This window comes from Gopherus flavomarginatus, chromosome 5, assembly GCF_025201925.1.
Source record: "Gopherus flavomarginatus isolate rGopFla2 chromosome 5, rGopFla2.mat.asm, whole genome shotgun sequence".
Lineage (NCBI taxonomy): Eukaryota > Metazoa > Chordata > Testudines > Testudinidae > Gopherus > Gopherus flavomarginatus.
Genome location: NC_066621.1, coordinates 77635465 through 77650273, shown reverse-complemented (window position 1 = coordinate 77650273; position 14809 = coordinate 77635465). Strand labels below are relative to the sequence as shown.

At 38.7% G+C, this 14809-nt stretch overlaps 2 protein-coding genes across 3 annotated transcripts in view; one reads left to right on the top strand and one right to left on the bottom strand.

The window, feature by feature from the left end:
• The window catches only part of APIP (APAF1 interacting protein), a 305323-nt gene that overhangs the window by 240442 nt on the left and 50072 nt on the right, over positions 1–14809 (top strand). The gene's annotated exons all lie outside the window — the stretch shown is intronic.
• CAT (catalase) overlaps positions 1–14809 on the bottom strand; it is a 34024-nt gene that overhangs the window by 5397 nt on the left and 13818 nt on the right. For both annotated transcript variants that reach the window (XM_050955380.1, XM_050955382.1), the window contains 5 exons: positions 12291–12395; positions 10929–11054; positions 8798–8989; positions 6920–7072; positions 4720–4858 (listed from right to left, as the gene is read on the bottom strand). In XM_050955380.1, the coding sequence (XP_050811337.1) occupies positions 4720–4858; positions 6920–7072; positions 8798–8989; positions 10929–11054; positions 12291–12395 (715 nt within the window). The remainder of the gene's footprint in view (positions 1–4719; positions 4859–6919; positions 7073–8797; positions 8990–10928; positions 11055–12290; positions 12396–14809) is intronic.

Below are 14809 nucleotides of genomic sequence, written 5' to 3'. Positions count from 1 at the left end.
TTCGCTTTCCTTGTAAAACAATTGCGAACACTTTGCCTCACACTCTTCAAAAGATACAGCTCAGCAGTTACAATATCCTGCATTCTGAAACGTGTATCTGATATAGTTGGCCAAAACTTGGAATTTTGAACATTTGTTTTTGTTCTAAATCAGAACAAAAGCAAAGTTTCCTGTGAAATGGAAATTCTGAAAAAATAAAATAAGAGTATTTCAAATGTCAATCACATTAAGCACTATTACTACAGGTGTCATGAAATAAAGCACCTAAAAATATACAAAAAGTTAGTTTTGAAACAATATTTCCATTTTTCTGAAATGACGTCCGCAAACAAAAAATTTCTATTTTGGAAAATTTGTTTTTGTGGGAAATTTCTTTTAAAAAACCCCACAACCCCACAGTTTTGTCAAAATGATGTTTTCTGAAGGGAAACTTTCAACAAAAATTTTCCAACCAGCTCTAATATCTGAATTTGAATCTACCTATTTCTCATTTCCTGAGTTTTCTTAAAAATTTTTGGTATTAAAACTTACGACAGGCTCTAAACCCCACTCCCTGTGTGGAGGGAACCTGTTCCATGCAAAAAGGAGGCTTAGTCACCTGCACATACAGTCTCTCATCACATTTTTAATGGCTCAGTTATGCAAGATGCTGAGAGCTCTGACCACAATCGCAAAACACTTGAACACATGCTTAGCTTTAAGCCTATGAGTAGTCCCATTTACTTGATATATACCACTGACGTCAATGGGACCACTCACATTCCTAACAATTAATCATGTGTTTGATTGCTTTGCTGGATCAGGGGCCAGAATGCTCAGCATCTTGTAGGATCAAGGCCTGTGGGAGATAAAAAGGGTGTTTAAAATTGTTGAGCACCAACTACCTTTATCCCAAAAATTACTTAATTAGTCTAGTAAAACAAAAAATGGCAGGCCATATTTTAATTGTCTCTCAATACCAATTCAGGGATGCTACTCCCACAATTTTAGTCAAATGGGGTTCATCACTCCTCAGGGAACACCACAATTAAAGACAAACAAAAGAATCTATTAATGACTACCAACAAAAGCGCTGGTGTGGACAGTGCTGTCGGTGGGAGACACTCTCCCACTGACATAGCCTCCATTGCTCGTCATTTAATTATGCTAATGGGAGAGAGCTCTCCTGTTGGCATAGAACAGTTACACAGGAGACCTTACAGCGGTGCAGCTGCAGTGGTACAGCTCTGCTGCTGTAAGGCCTGTAGTGCAGACATAGCCTTATTGTCTCATGGATAACCATGAACAAAGAAATTTTGTTTAGGGGTTGATGAATCCTGTTTGGTTTATCACGGACACTAAATAGTTTATAAATGAGCAGAGTTATGTAATCTTAACTAAGGTCCTATGAAATCAAAGTTTTTGACTTGGTTAATTTAAAGAAGCCAGTCAAGATAGAGTTTTGATGCAGGAAAATGAAAGAAAACTAAGGATCTTACATTCAAACTAAATCCCATTATTTCTTGCAGTTTACCAAGGATAGCTCATGTTTCCTTTCTAGGAATACATAGTCTAAATATTCTGGCATTTAACAAGAGAAGCTGTTAATACCTTAAATTACAATACCATTTCACTATCCCATTAAAATTATTACAGGAAAAATTTAAAGCAAATCCTTTGGCACTGCTTTTGTTATCTCCATCTCACCAATGATGCTATAGTCTAGGTGGCAGAAGCAGTGCTGCATTGGGAGGGTGTTTCTTCCTGATGCTGTGTTGTGGCTTCTTTGCCTTCTCAGCTATCTTGCTGCTGCTGCTGCTTGCTTGTAAAGAGGCGAACTGTGCTGATCTGAGTGCTGCTTTTACTCCTTTAGTTCAGAGAGGTTTATTTATACCGCTCTTCTCTTTCCATTATCTTTCTGTAGAGGAAAGAAACCCCTCTTTCAGGGGCTTGGTTGCCTCGGATATCAGTCATAGTTCAGTAACTTAACACCTTTGTCTGATGATTTTAGTATCTTCATCTTACGAATATGCCGTATGCTACTGAATATGCAGCAGGATTGTAATTCTTCAACTTTATGGTTATTTTGCATTAGTCTTCGTGGTGGTAAATTAGCAGAACATCTTTAAGGATAGAATTTTAACTTTTCATTCAGCATATTTTGTTAGATTAATCCTTTGAACTCCACCAGGGCTTACAAGTTGAAATTCCCTTTCAAATGAATCCAAACACTATTTCCTCTGAGCTCTGAAAGTAATTTTTGTAAAATTAAATAGTTCTTAACAGTAGGGATGTAAAATGTTAACCGGTTAACCCGTCTTAACTGCTTACCCTTGCACTGGCCCCAGCTGCACGCCAGCCGGCCCTTTAATCAGTTAGCCGTTTAAACTATTACAAAAAATTTTGTTTAAACGGTTAGCTTTTTAAATGGTATTTAGATCCCTACTTAAGAGTGTCTTTGAACTTAAATGGTCATCACAGATGGTATTATCTTTTTTTCTTACCATTCTTGGAGAGAAGGTTCTTGTCTTTGAGTTTGGTAACTAGTTGCTTAAGCAATGCCAGATATTAATTGGAGAATTAGTTATCAATACTTTATATTAAAATGGCTTCTTAGTAACCAGTTATAGCACTGAATTATCTTGTTATATTTGTATATAATATCTCACTATTCACACAACCATGGATCAGGCAGCTATTATATGATGGCTTGCATTTAGATGCAAAACTGCAAATATCTCAAAAACAATTTTATGCCATTTTAAGAATTTGAGAAGCAACGGTTTTCTTTCACTTTAAACATGGAAAGGATAGAAGTAACTAATAGCTTCTGTAAAATATTTCCCAATCAAATATTCTCCTTCAAATTTAAACCATGAAAACTTCAGAGTGTTTACATAGGAAATCAACTTCAAGAAGGATTTTTCTAGAATTCTTTGTGTGGGTTTAAACTAAGGGTTTTCTTGGCAAAGAGGAGGAAGACACTCATTTTTCCCCCTTCGTTTATAGTTCTGGTAACACATCCTGTCAGGGTTCCTTCCTCACTCTGAACTCTGGAGTACAGATGTGGAGACCCGCATGAAAGACCCTCTAAGTTTATTTTTATCAGCTTAGATTAAAAACTTTCCCAAGGCACAAATTCCACCTTGTCCTTGAACAGTATGCTGCCACCATCAAGTGATATAGACAAAGACTCAGGGAAAGGACCACTTGGAGTCCTATTCCCCCAAGCCCTACACCCCCATTCCTGGGGAAGGCTTGAGAATAATATCCTCCCCAATTGGTACAGGCGAACACAGACCCAAACCCTTGAATCTTAAGAACAATGAAAAATCAAATCAGGTTCTTAAAAGAAGAATTTATTCAAAAAAAGATAAAAGAATCATCTCTGTAAAATCAGGATGGAAGATAACTTTACAGGGTAACAAAAAGATTCAAAACACAGAGGATTTCCCCTTAAGGCAAAACTTTAAAGTTACAAAAACAGGGATAAGTCTCCCTCTTGGCACAGGGAAAATTCACAAGCTGTAACAAAAGATAATTTAATGCATTTCCTTACTATTACTTATTATTTCTGCAATATTAGATGCGTAGTTCAGATATGGCTTCGGGAAATGTACTTTCCCTGCCTTGGTTCCTTGCTGACTCCGAGAGAACAAAAACAAAAACGTTCCCCCACAGATTTGAAAACATCTTCTCCCCTTATTGGTCCTTTTGGTCAGGTGCCAACCAGGTTATCTGAGCTTCTTAACTCTTTACAGCTAAGGAGGGATTTTATAAACAAGGCAGTATACCTTGTTTATAAAAGGGGAAATGCGCATCTCTCTCTCACACACACGTCTCTGTCTGCGATGTCTCAGGTCCCTCCATTCCTGCTGCCTTGTAGAGTGGAACAGTTAACCCTTGAGGGCTCAGCCAATTGCTAGTTCATTTAGCAGTAAGGGAAATATCCCACGCTCTGACTTCTCCACCTCAACCAAGCTTCACAATTATCACTGTATACCAGTATTAAATTGTTTGTTTAAAACAGAGAGAGAGAGAGAGACTGTGCGTGTTTGTCTGGGTGTGTGTGTGTCTGGTGAAAAAAAATATCCCTAGAACCTAAACCCCTCGTTTACATTAATTCTTATGGGGAAATTGGATTCACTTATCATTTCGCTTCGAGTTGCATTTTTCAGGACTGTAACTACAATGTTAAGTAGGACTTACAGTAATTAAATAAGCAACTAAATATAAGCATGTAAGCTATTATATTCTCCAAGCATTGTATGTATGAAAACAATTGTAAGTAACATAAGAATAAATTATAACCATTTTTGTATCAATACTGAGGTCCATACCTGCATCTCTATGCATAAGTGATAAAAATTGATCACATATTAACAATGACATGCACTTAAATATTATGGATCCATGACCGAAAATTTAGTAAAGTTCTTATTAAGGAGCAGCTTCTGCATACTTCTACTACACTTTAAATTACAAAAAAGGTAAACCTTGTTATTTAGAAAACAAACAATCTATATGGAGCTGAATATATTCAGTCTGTTTACTGCTACAAAGACACTGAAGAGTATTTTAATGTTTCACTGCTCAGAGTAGTTTGTTTTCAACTACTCCTGCTAAGTGACAGGCTGATTTTGTTCTGAAATGACTTATCTTCAAGATTAAACAAATAATTTTAATGACTCTATACATAATGCAAATATATTACTTTCTAAAAAGTATTTTTCAGGATACCTTGGTTGTCAGACACACACATAGGTCCATCTCTCTGATAGTTGGCCACACGAGTCCTGTAGGGACAATTCACAGGTATTTGAAGGTAGTTGGGTCCTAAACGATGTCGGTGAGTATCAGGATACGAGAAAAGACGACCCTAAAAATCACAATGACACGTTGTATATTCAACATTTTTTATATTTAGTCAGAGTTTAAGGCCAGAAGGGACCACTAGACGATCTAGTCTGAACTCCTATATATCACAGGCCACCATGCAGCACCCTCATGCTAAATCCAACAACCTAAATTAGACCAAAGTATTACAGATAACAGGAGACTAGGCTATTGTGTGTCACGGGCAGCGAACAGGAAGACTGAGGTGTACCAATGCCTGAAGTCTCCACGATGGCAGGGAAATTAAGTGAGATATACTAGGATAATCCTGGAAAGTGACTAGCATCCCACCCCGCAGAAGATGACCAGAACCTCCCATGGTCACTGCCAACCTGACTGGGGGAAAAATTCCTTCCCAACTCCACAAATGGCAATCAGTTTGACCCTGGGCATATTTTTCATGACCTTTTGAAACTAAACACTGAAATAAGCAGTTATGTGAGGAAATGCACATTTTGCAACATGGAAATAATCATTTCATAATCCTTAATCCTTATATAGATAAAGAGTCAAAATAACAAGCTGTTCTGAACTTTCAATGATTCCTTCTGAAATTCTGTTTGTCTCTCATACCCCCCCCTTTATTTTTCTTTCATATTTCCATAACAACATTGAAGTGACTATTTTTTAAACGAGGCTTTGAAGTAGGTAATGTGGCATAAGCACAAGTGACTCCTTATGTAATACTAGAAAAAAATTGTTCATTACTTTATAGAAACAAATTAAAATCCCCACTGTAAACCAAACCATGAAGGGGATGACAGAAGGAGTGATCAAAAGAATGTCTGACTGAAAATGGAAAATGTTGTTGTAGCTCCACAACAATCACGTGAACTATTTACTACGGACTGCGCCTAGCTCAAACATGTATTAGTCAGTTAAAACCTTTAATCTTTTATTGTTTAACTAATCACATCAATTTTGTAATTGATTTAATGGAAGGAAACTGGTTTAATCATGGAAACAGGTGAGTTTTATAATTCCTGTAGTTCTAGGAGTAAGTGTGTGTATTGAATGAAGTATCTGCAGAAAGTAGAAGCTTCCCAGAATTATGGTTTGGGAGAAGGAAGTTAATTTGCAAACCAGGTGAGAGAAGTGTACAAAAAACCTGTGCTCAGAAATCAGAGATCTTTTAAATTATTCATAAATGAATTATAAATATTTATATTTGTAAAAGCATAAAAAGCATAAATATATGCACACACATTACTAGAAGTAGTATGAGCAGTTACTTAAAATGGACTTCCATTAATTCTAAAAATTTGGGGGCTTGTTTTTGAGAAATGGCCACTGATTTTGCGACTGGTAATAAATGCAGGTGTATTTTACACCACTTGAAGTGCACCTGTACACCACTGATATCAATGTAAGTGGCTGTAGACTGTTGCCATTCTAGGCTACACACTAATACTGTCATTAAATTACTTATTTCCAAATGCTTGAGACATATTGACTTGATTGTTCAACATTTAATTAAAAAGCCTGACTAAAGAGAGAGAAGGAGTTAAGAGGAGAATAAGATGATTAAAGGAAAATGAAAAGCTCAGCGTGACTCAGTGTAGAAATTTGGTTATCAAAGCGGATATGGAATTCACCAGTCCAAAAGAAGAGATCAGTATAGGGTAAAATCATAAACATGGGATAATCAAAAGATGCTATATCACCTACCAGGATATGTAACACCCACGCTAATAAGAAAGCTTTAGGCATAAACACTAAAAAGTTAGGCTGATCCAACTACATCGCTCAGGGGTGTGAAAAATCCACATCTCTAAGTGATGTTGTTAAACCAACCTAATCCCTGGTGTAGACTGCACAAGGTCAATGGAAGAATTTTTCTCTGGACCTAGCTACTATCTCTCGCTGAGGTGGCTTAAATATAGTGATGTAAGAACCCTTTTGGTCGCTGTAATGAGTATCTACACTGAAGTGCTGCAGCTGTGCCACTAAAGTGGTTTAAGTGTAGACATAGCCTTACAAAGAGGAAATGCCACGTAGGAGATTTACTCTGCGTCAGAGTAATATACCAAGCTGCTCTGTTTACCTGTAACATTTTATCAGGGCTAGGTTCAATGCCTGCTGGCATGTTGCTTGGATCAAAGGCTATTTGTTCTACCTCTGCAAAATAATTGACAGGGTTCCTGTTCAAGACAAGTTTTCCCACAGGAATTAGAGGATACGATTTGTGAGGCCAAACCTAGAAAACATAATACATACATTGTGATTACTACATGTTATAAAATACAGCAAGAAAACAGATTCAACTACCTAATGCAGTCATTGTGCCTAGATTTAATCTTGGTAATGAATGATATTGGGAGGTGGGGTTGAGGGGAAGTATACACTTTAAGAAACATAGTAGTACTTTCCATTATAAGATTTTGCTTTCAGCAGCTTATAAATTTGCCAAATAGTAACAATTTGGGTGGAAATTTTCCATGCTGGCCCAGGCTGGATTTTTTTTTTTTTTTAAAACTAAAAGTACTTGAGCAAAAATAGTTTAACCACTTTCAAGAGGAATGTTAGATAAAAGCATGCAGGGCTTGCCAATGTTAACATTTTCCCCTACTGTTCTTTTTTAAGCACTCTAGTATTGCCATACTTTGAAGCAAGAACTTGATGACTGGCAGAGGATTAGACCTGATATCAGAGAAGTACATTTTACTGTTCTCCAGGAAAACCCATCTAAATTTAGCTAAGTTATGAGGCTCTGAAAAAAAACCCTGCCATTTGAACATGCTCAGAAGAGCTTGTCAGAGCTTGCCGATACAATCACAGAACATGGTCCATCTATAAGAAGCATGCTCCCAGGCACCTACACAGCTTCCTATGTGGTAGGTACAAAGATTATGCTTGAGTTGGACCCCAGAAGCAGCAGTCATCCCATCCTTTTGGCCTCGGGGAAGTTGTGCTGAGCAAGGAAGAGACCATAAGTTCCAGTCTCAACTCCTCTTCCACTGACTGGTGTTAATGCTTTGTACTGCAAAGTCATCATTATTGATGAAGGCTTCATGCTCCTATTTTACATGATAGAGTAATTGAGAGGCTGTTCAAGGTAGTTTCCATCAGAGCTGGGGAAAGAACTCAGGTTTCTAACATTGCAGAGTCAAGCCTGATCCAAACAACAACACAGATTGGGAATGTTCTTTTTGAAAGGCTATCTACTAGATCATAGCCTTCCAGAGCCAATACCAGAAACAAAGATTCCCAACTCCAAATATCTACTACCTACTTAGTTGCATAATCCACTGGCAAACTGTATCACATTACCCTATGCTGTTCAATAGCCTTTTCCTGTTACCATCTCCACAGGTAATAGGGGTCTGTGGTATGGATCTAGAAATCCTGGGCTCAAATCCTGCTCATTACCCCTTTTTTTTTTCCTCCCCTTTTTCTTTTTATCCTTGGAACAGGAGTGGAAGGAGGGACAGGAATAGTTCCACGGGATGGAATTTCTCTTTTTGAAAGAAAGCTGAAAACAAAGATCTAGGAAATTACACGTTAAGGTTGCAAAGTCAAGCACCCAAATGCTAGACAATTCCAGAATTAAGGTTGCTATGCGGCCCTATTTTGACCCCATTACGTGTATGCATTATGATATGCTCTTTATTCACATGATCACATTATCTGACTAAGATTCCCTCCTCATTCAGAGCACATAATGAATAGTGAATGAAGAGGGAGGTAGTAAAAAACAGAGGATATTCTTTTGTGTTTCAGGCATTAGACTGGGACTCAGGAGAGGAAGGTCTATTGTTGGTTCTGTGAGATGTTAGGACACAATGTATATGTAGAAGGGGAAGGGGAGAATTAAGTTTGCACAAACAACTTTAATACTGGCATTTCCTCTCTGACTGCTTGACTTTGTAACTTTAGTATTTTTTTGTATACACTGACACATACACACACCACAGTTAGTTACCTTAGTTACATCAAAAGGATTAAATGGGAACTTCTCTGCTTCTTCAAATGTCATAATCTGAATGCAGAAAGTCCAGGATGGATAGTTTCCATTGGCAATGGCATTATAAAGGTCACGCAATCCATAGTCAGGATCAGTGGAAGCCAATCTTCCTGCTTCTTCGACAGAAAGGTTTTTGATGCCCTGATCAGTCTAATAGTAAATAAATGAAGTGACACTCATTACCATTTGTAATTAAACAAAACTGGGTATGAAATACCACAGGAATAAAAAAAGCGCAAACTGAAGAACTATTAGACTGTTTGCATATTCCACTTTACATCTGAATTTCAGCAGGTAAACTAAATGCCACTCCACAGTACAATCTGAACATTGTCCTCTTTATTAATTTGAGCTCGGCAAGATAACAGAATATTTTTAAAATAATAAAATTAGGTAACTGCTTAATGTACTCTTTGTTTGGTACTAGAGGTCAGATTCTGTATTCTCTTTTATGCCACCCAAGAGGCATAGAAGGGGCATGAATGGAACAAAAACATCCCCTAGGGTACATCCTCTGAAAAAGAAGGCTTCCTACCCAGCTAGAGCTGATCTACACAAATCTACCCTCTCCTGTAAAGGGTATTTTGGGGGTGAACAGAGGGCAAGAGGGATGCAGTCTTTGGTGTTGAAAGACTGATTAAAAGTATCTTCTTGAGAATGGTGCTTTTTATTTCTGGAATATTTTTCAGTGCTTAAAAACTGCACTCTCATTTATTTGTGTTTTGGAGCGAAGAAAAAAGGCTCAGAGTTGCCTCAAAGCAGCTAGGAAGAGCCCAAGGATTCAAAGGCCTACATCAGCAGTAGAAAAAGCAAGTTCTCAGGGAACCTCTTTTAGCTTTATATTGGGGAATCAATGCAACAGCAATAGTTTCTGGAGCCTTAATTAGCTTAAGATCCTAAGGACATTTCAGCACCCTCTTGGACGGGCTAGGCCCTAAAGCTCCCTTTTATCCTGGGGACAGGGGTCTGAGGGCTTTGGTTCCAAAGAGCTACCAAAACCAGACCCCTTGACTTGAGGTCTTTGGCTTGACTCCAACTGGAGCTACAACCACATTAGACTTAGTCTTATCTTTGGCAAGTGATGGTAAGAATTCAAATTCATTCAGGTGTTAATGACAGCCAGTCCAGACCTCGCATGTAACCCAGACCATGGACCTCAGACTGTTCTGCAGATTTTGCCTGCTGAAACTTCAGCATTAGGAAGATCTGGAGCCTTGCCTGACTGTTTTTATGGACTTTGGATATGAAAGCCCAACACACCTCTCACTCATCAGGAGATATGATTCTCCTAAGCAAAAAGGGAACTAGAAGCAAACACTGGACTCCAAAAAAATCCTTGATAAGAAAGTGCATCTACTGAATCCCTCTCTGGACTATACCCTAGGCTGTATGAACCAAGTGCACCACATGCACAAAATAGACTAAGATGCCATTTCTGAAATACACACAAAACCCCCAAAATCCTTACTATACTAGACATTATTCTTAGTATTTAAATAAATATATATAAAAGAACTTTAAGGAAAAAGTGTGATAGGGCTGGGAATGGGTATATGTAGGATTCCTACATCTGCACTGAATGGCAGCAAGAAAGGTGTTCAGGATTGTTCCTCCCTTACACAACCTCAGACCCAAAACCTATGGTGTCATAAGAGAGAGCTGCAGCAGACACAACTAGCAAGGTTTTCCAGAAGCTCACTGTGTAAACACCTTGAATACCATAAGTGGTAACATACCAAGATCTTTGAAGAATCATCTCTGCTAATCACAGCATATGGGAGGCAGAGTGGAAATCAAAGCAGGGACAACCTGGCCCTTTATGTATGTTTAATGATGGATTGAAAAGATTCTTGTAATAACAGCCAATAAAACATACAGAAAAACCTTTTACAGATCTCTTAAATTCGACTATTACTCTAATGCCTGTAAGATCTTTCCTGAATGAGACCTGCAAGATTACATAATATTGCCAAGATTTGCATACAAATTTGCAGAACCACCTAGTGCAGAACATTTTGACCTATTGCATCTCTAATTTATAATGGTGGATTCATATTTAGCACAAAGTAGGTGAACTTAAAACCAATACCTTAGCATGAAACTTGCAGTAAACGGCTTTGCCATGAGCATTAATCAGTTTAAAGGTATGAGATCCATATCCATTCATGTGACGGTGCCCATCTGGAATACCACGATCACTGAACATGAAGGACACCTAAATAAAAAGCATAGTCAATTCTAGTAATTAATAAACTGATCCAATATAAAGTCATTAATCCATAAACAGCACATAGACTCCTCTAATCAAAAGGTATAAATGGAAATGGTCTTATACTGCAGGACCATAATGACTGTTCATGTGCCAAGCCCTGTTTGACTAATTTCTTGTTTGAAAACTTCTGAAACTAATCACAACAGCTCTAATAACTGGATCACTGAAGATGCAATAAAGTTAAGTCTATATGAAATATTTAACAAGGAAGTGAAAGATGGGAACCAACCTAATGTGTGATTACAATGATTTTTTTCAAAAGGAATAAGTTAGCTACTGTAGTTTTAGAGCTAACTGTGACAACTTTTCCAGCAAGCACCATATTTTGAACTTAAAAAAATAAAAAGTTAAAATCCTGAACAAACCAGTTTTAGCACAACCCTTCAAGGCAGAGTAATTCCATGCATAGCATTCAATAGCCACAGAAAATACTGTTTGTTCTTGAATTTGGGGTTGCACAAAACCCTTTAATATCAAGCACTTTTTCTTAAAGTTACTGAGCTTTTCACCTTTTACCAATGTTTACTTTTACACTAACATTCCAAATGTATACCGTACTCTTTATATACTGTTTTCTGACCATCACTGTTTCAGAAGAATTAAAATCTATGATGTGTGCTGATATCAATCCCTAAACATTTAGGCAGAAGAAAAAATTACAGCTTTATACAGATTTAAAAGTATATCAGCATTATCTTCCCAGAAATATTTTTAATTTTTTAACGTTACTTTTCTAATACTTGGTTGACTAAACAGCAAGTCTTTGCTGTTTCTGAATGGTTCAGCTGCTTTAATTCAACAGTAACATACTGATAGTCTTAAATTCTTTACTTTTGTGTTGGTCTGAGTAAAATACAGCCAAGAAAAATAAGGACACTAGATAATCACTTTAATCATTGGCTAACTTTACAGAAAATTTGAAAAAGACCCAAAATCTAGTAGTTACAGTTTAACAGGTAGCTAAAAGTATACAATTTGAGTTTCACTGTATTTCGGTTAACTGTTAATAATTTAAGATTATTATATAGCCTTATTGGTCCAAAAAGATAATAGAAATTTCCAGACTGTCCAAGAAACTAAAATGTAAAAAAAAAAATGAACAAAACATGACTTGACTTAATATGCGAGTTCCCTGTTCATAGAAGAATAAGTTGAGTTCAAAACACAATAAGCTCCCACCTGGTGCAGAGATTCAGGGCGAAGGCTCCAGAAGTCCCATACCATGTCTGGATCCTTCAGATGAGTCTGAGGGTTCCGCTTTTGGCTATGTATAAAGGATGGAAACTAAATTTCAAACAAAAACAAAATTAAGATTTACTGGAATTAAAAGTTTGAAGATATTGTCAGTTCTTGCAAAGTACTCTACAATTATGCTCAGAGTCCCTTTACATATTACTAGCATTTCAAGAAAACAGATCACATAGTATCTTGATATATAGAACTGACATCAGCCACAATAAATGGAACATGGCTCTTGACTTAAAGTATATTTTAAGCTACTGTGGGGAAAGTATGAAATCACCAGCACTTCGAGATGGTATTAGGAATGACAGGTCAGAGTTAGAGGTGGGAGAAGCTGTAACAAAAGGAAAAAACAGAGCATTGAGGAGTTTTCAGCTTTGTCCAGATACTACCAACAAAATAATTATGTTAATTTCACCCTCAAGCCTGAATTGCTGAAATATCTATATATAAACAAGAATCAGCAGCATGATGAGCCAGCTGGGCAAAAAGTCTGGAAGTTCTAAGGTCCTTATAGCCTGGAAGCCTCTACTGTGGGGCTGCCTTAGAGCTGCAAATCCTGGGAGTTGACCCCAGGACTACCTGGCTCTCAGCTCTGCAGCAGGAAACCTGGAAGCCCTGACAGCCCCAATTCAAGTTCCAGGTGCCCCCCTGAGGAAACCCCAGCTAGAGCTAAGGGCTTCCAAGGTTTTCAACATCACTACTCCATGGCAGGAAGCCTGGAAACCCTGGCATAGCAAGTTTTTCCTGGAGTCACAGACCCTGGAAACCCTGAGGCAGTCCAGAGGGCTGAACTGCTGGAAGACCCTGGAAGCCCATTTTCCCAAGAAGCTTGGTGGGGAAGCTGGCAGGGAAACCAAGCAGGTTTCCGACAGACATTTTGAGTTTGATTGCAGACTAAAACAGATGCCAGTTAAAGCTATCATTTTACTGTGCCTTTGAGTTCCTCTATGTTGTCATGAGGGAGCTTGGCAAGGAAGCATGTCACCCTGCCTGTCCCATGTCAAAGTCATACCTAGCCTCCAGGGCCAGACATAAGCCACTCCCAGCTGTAGCAATGCTGATGAGTAGGATTTCCACCCAAACAGGTTTAAGCATTTGGAGTCTCTGTCCTTCAGCGTACTAGTTTGACTTTGACTTATCAAGTATAGTTGAAATAACTAAAGGAGCCAGTGTTCTGGTGTAGAAGTACTCAACCCCCACAGGGGGTACCTGGTACCTCTTCTCAACATGTTTTGCTGCTGGGGATGTAACAGCTGGCATCTGCCACAGAGATTTCACTGGATCTAGTAATCTCTCATTAATGGGGAGGATGATTCTCCAAGGACCAAAAGCTGATAGGATGTTGAACAGCTTGTGGGGCTTTTCTGAGATGACTGAAGTCTCGCTTTCTAGAGTCTCAGCAATCCACACAAGAAGCTCCTGGACAACTCTGACGTCTTCCAGTACTAGTGCCAAGCATATCACTTCATCTGGCAATGATGTGGAAATATGCCTTGGAGGCAAGACAGGGTGTTGATTTTGTGCCCCTGGATGCCATTCCTCTTGATATTTCAGTGTTGACAATCCAGCCAGGGAAGCTGCTGGAGCAAACTTCTCCCGCATGGTGGATATAGATTTCTCAGTGCCTGTGAAGGCAGACCCAAGACCCAAACAGGCCCATGGTGGCATCCCATATGGGTACAGGTGACTGGACCAATTCCAACCTTGGTTGCTGCTGGCCACTGGGGTCTGTAAAAGTCCATAAATCTCTTGGTGATGACACACCTGCAGACTTCAAAAGGGATGGTTCCCTGTATGACGACCGGGAAAAGCATGCCCAAGTGATGGTACAGAGTAAGTAGACCTTCTCGGGGAGTGGCACTAATGAATAAGGTGCTTTTGGTATCTGTGGCAGTGGATATCTTGGCATCAGGATGTACCTGGTTCAACCCAAGCCTCCTCCCCCAAGGCTGGGGTCAATGCCACTGGGAGCACCTTTGTCACTGGGGTCAATGCTGGTAATCTGCTGCATTGCTGCCTTCTTCTCCCCAGCCCTGGATGCTGTGGGTTTTGAGAACTTATCAAGAAATGTTTTGCTTTAGCAGTTCTTGTTGGAGGACACTGACCTTCTTCAGTTGCTCCAAGCACCAAGGCAAGAGACTCCTTTCAATGCACAACTTCTATGCCTGAAATGTAGGTGTTCGCTTTGGTCCTGATGCCAATACTGTTACCAGGTCTCTCTTTGGTGCCAACTGCTCCATAGTATTAAGAGTCACTTGTCTGTTCTATGGGATGCTAGATGATGCAGGATTGTCTATTAACGAGGATTTTGGAGCTCCTTTCCTCTGGATCTGATGAGACCTTCATGGATTGCTCTAGAAGGTGGTGATACTGCTTAACAACTTAAAAGTCCTTGAGGAGCAGGATAAGTATACCAAGCATCTTCTCAGAATATGATATTTTCCAAGATGGAA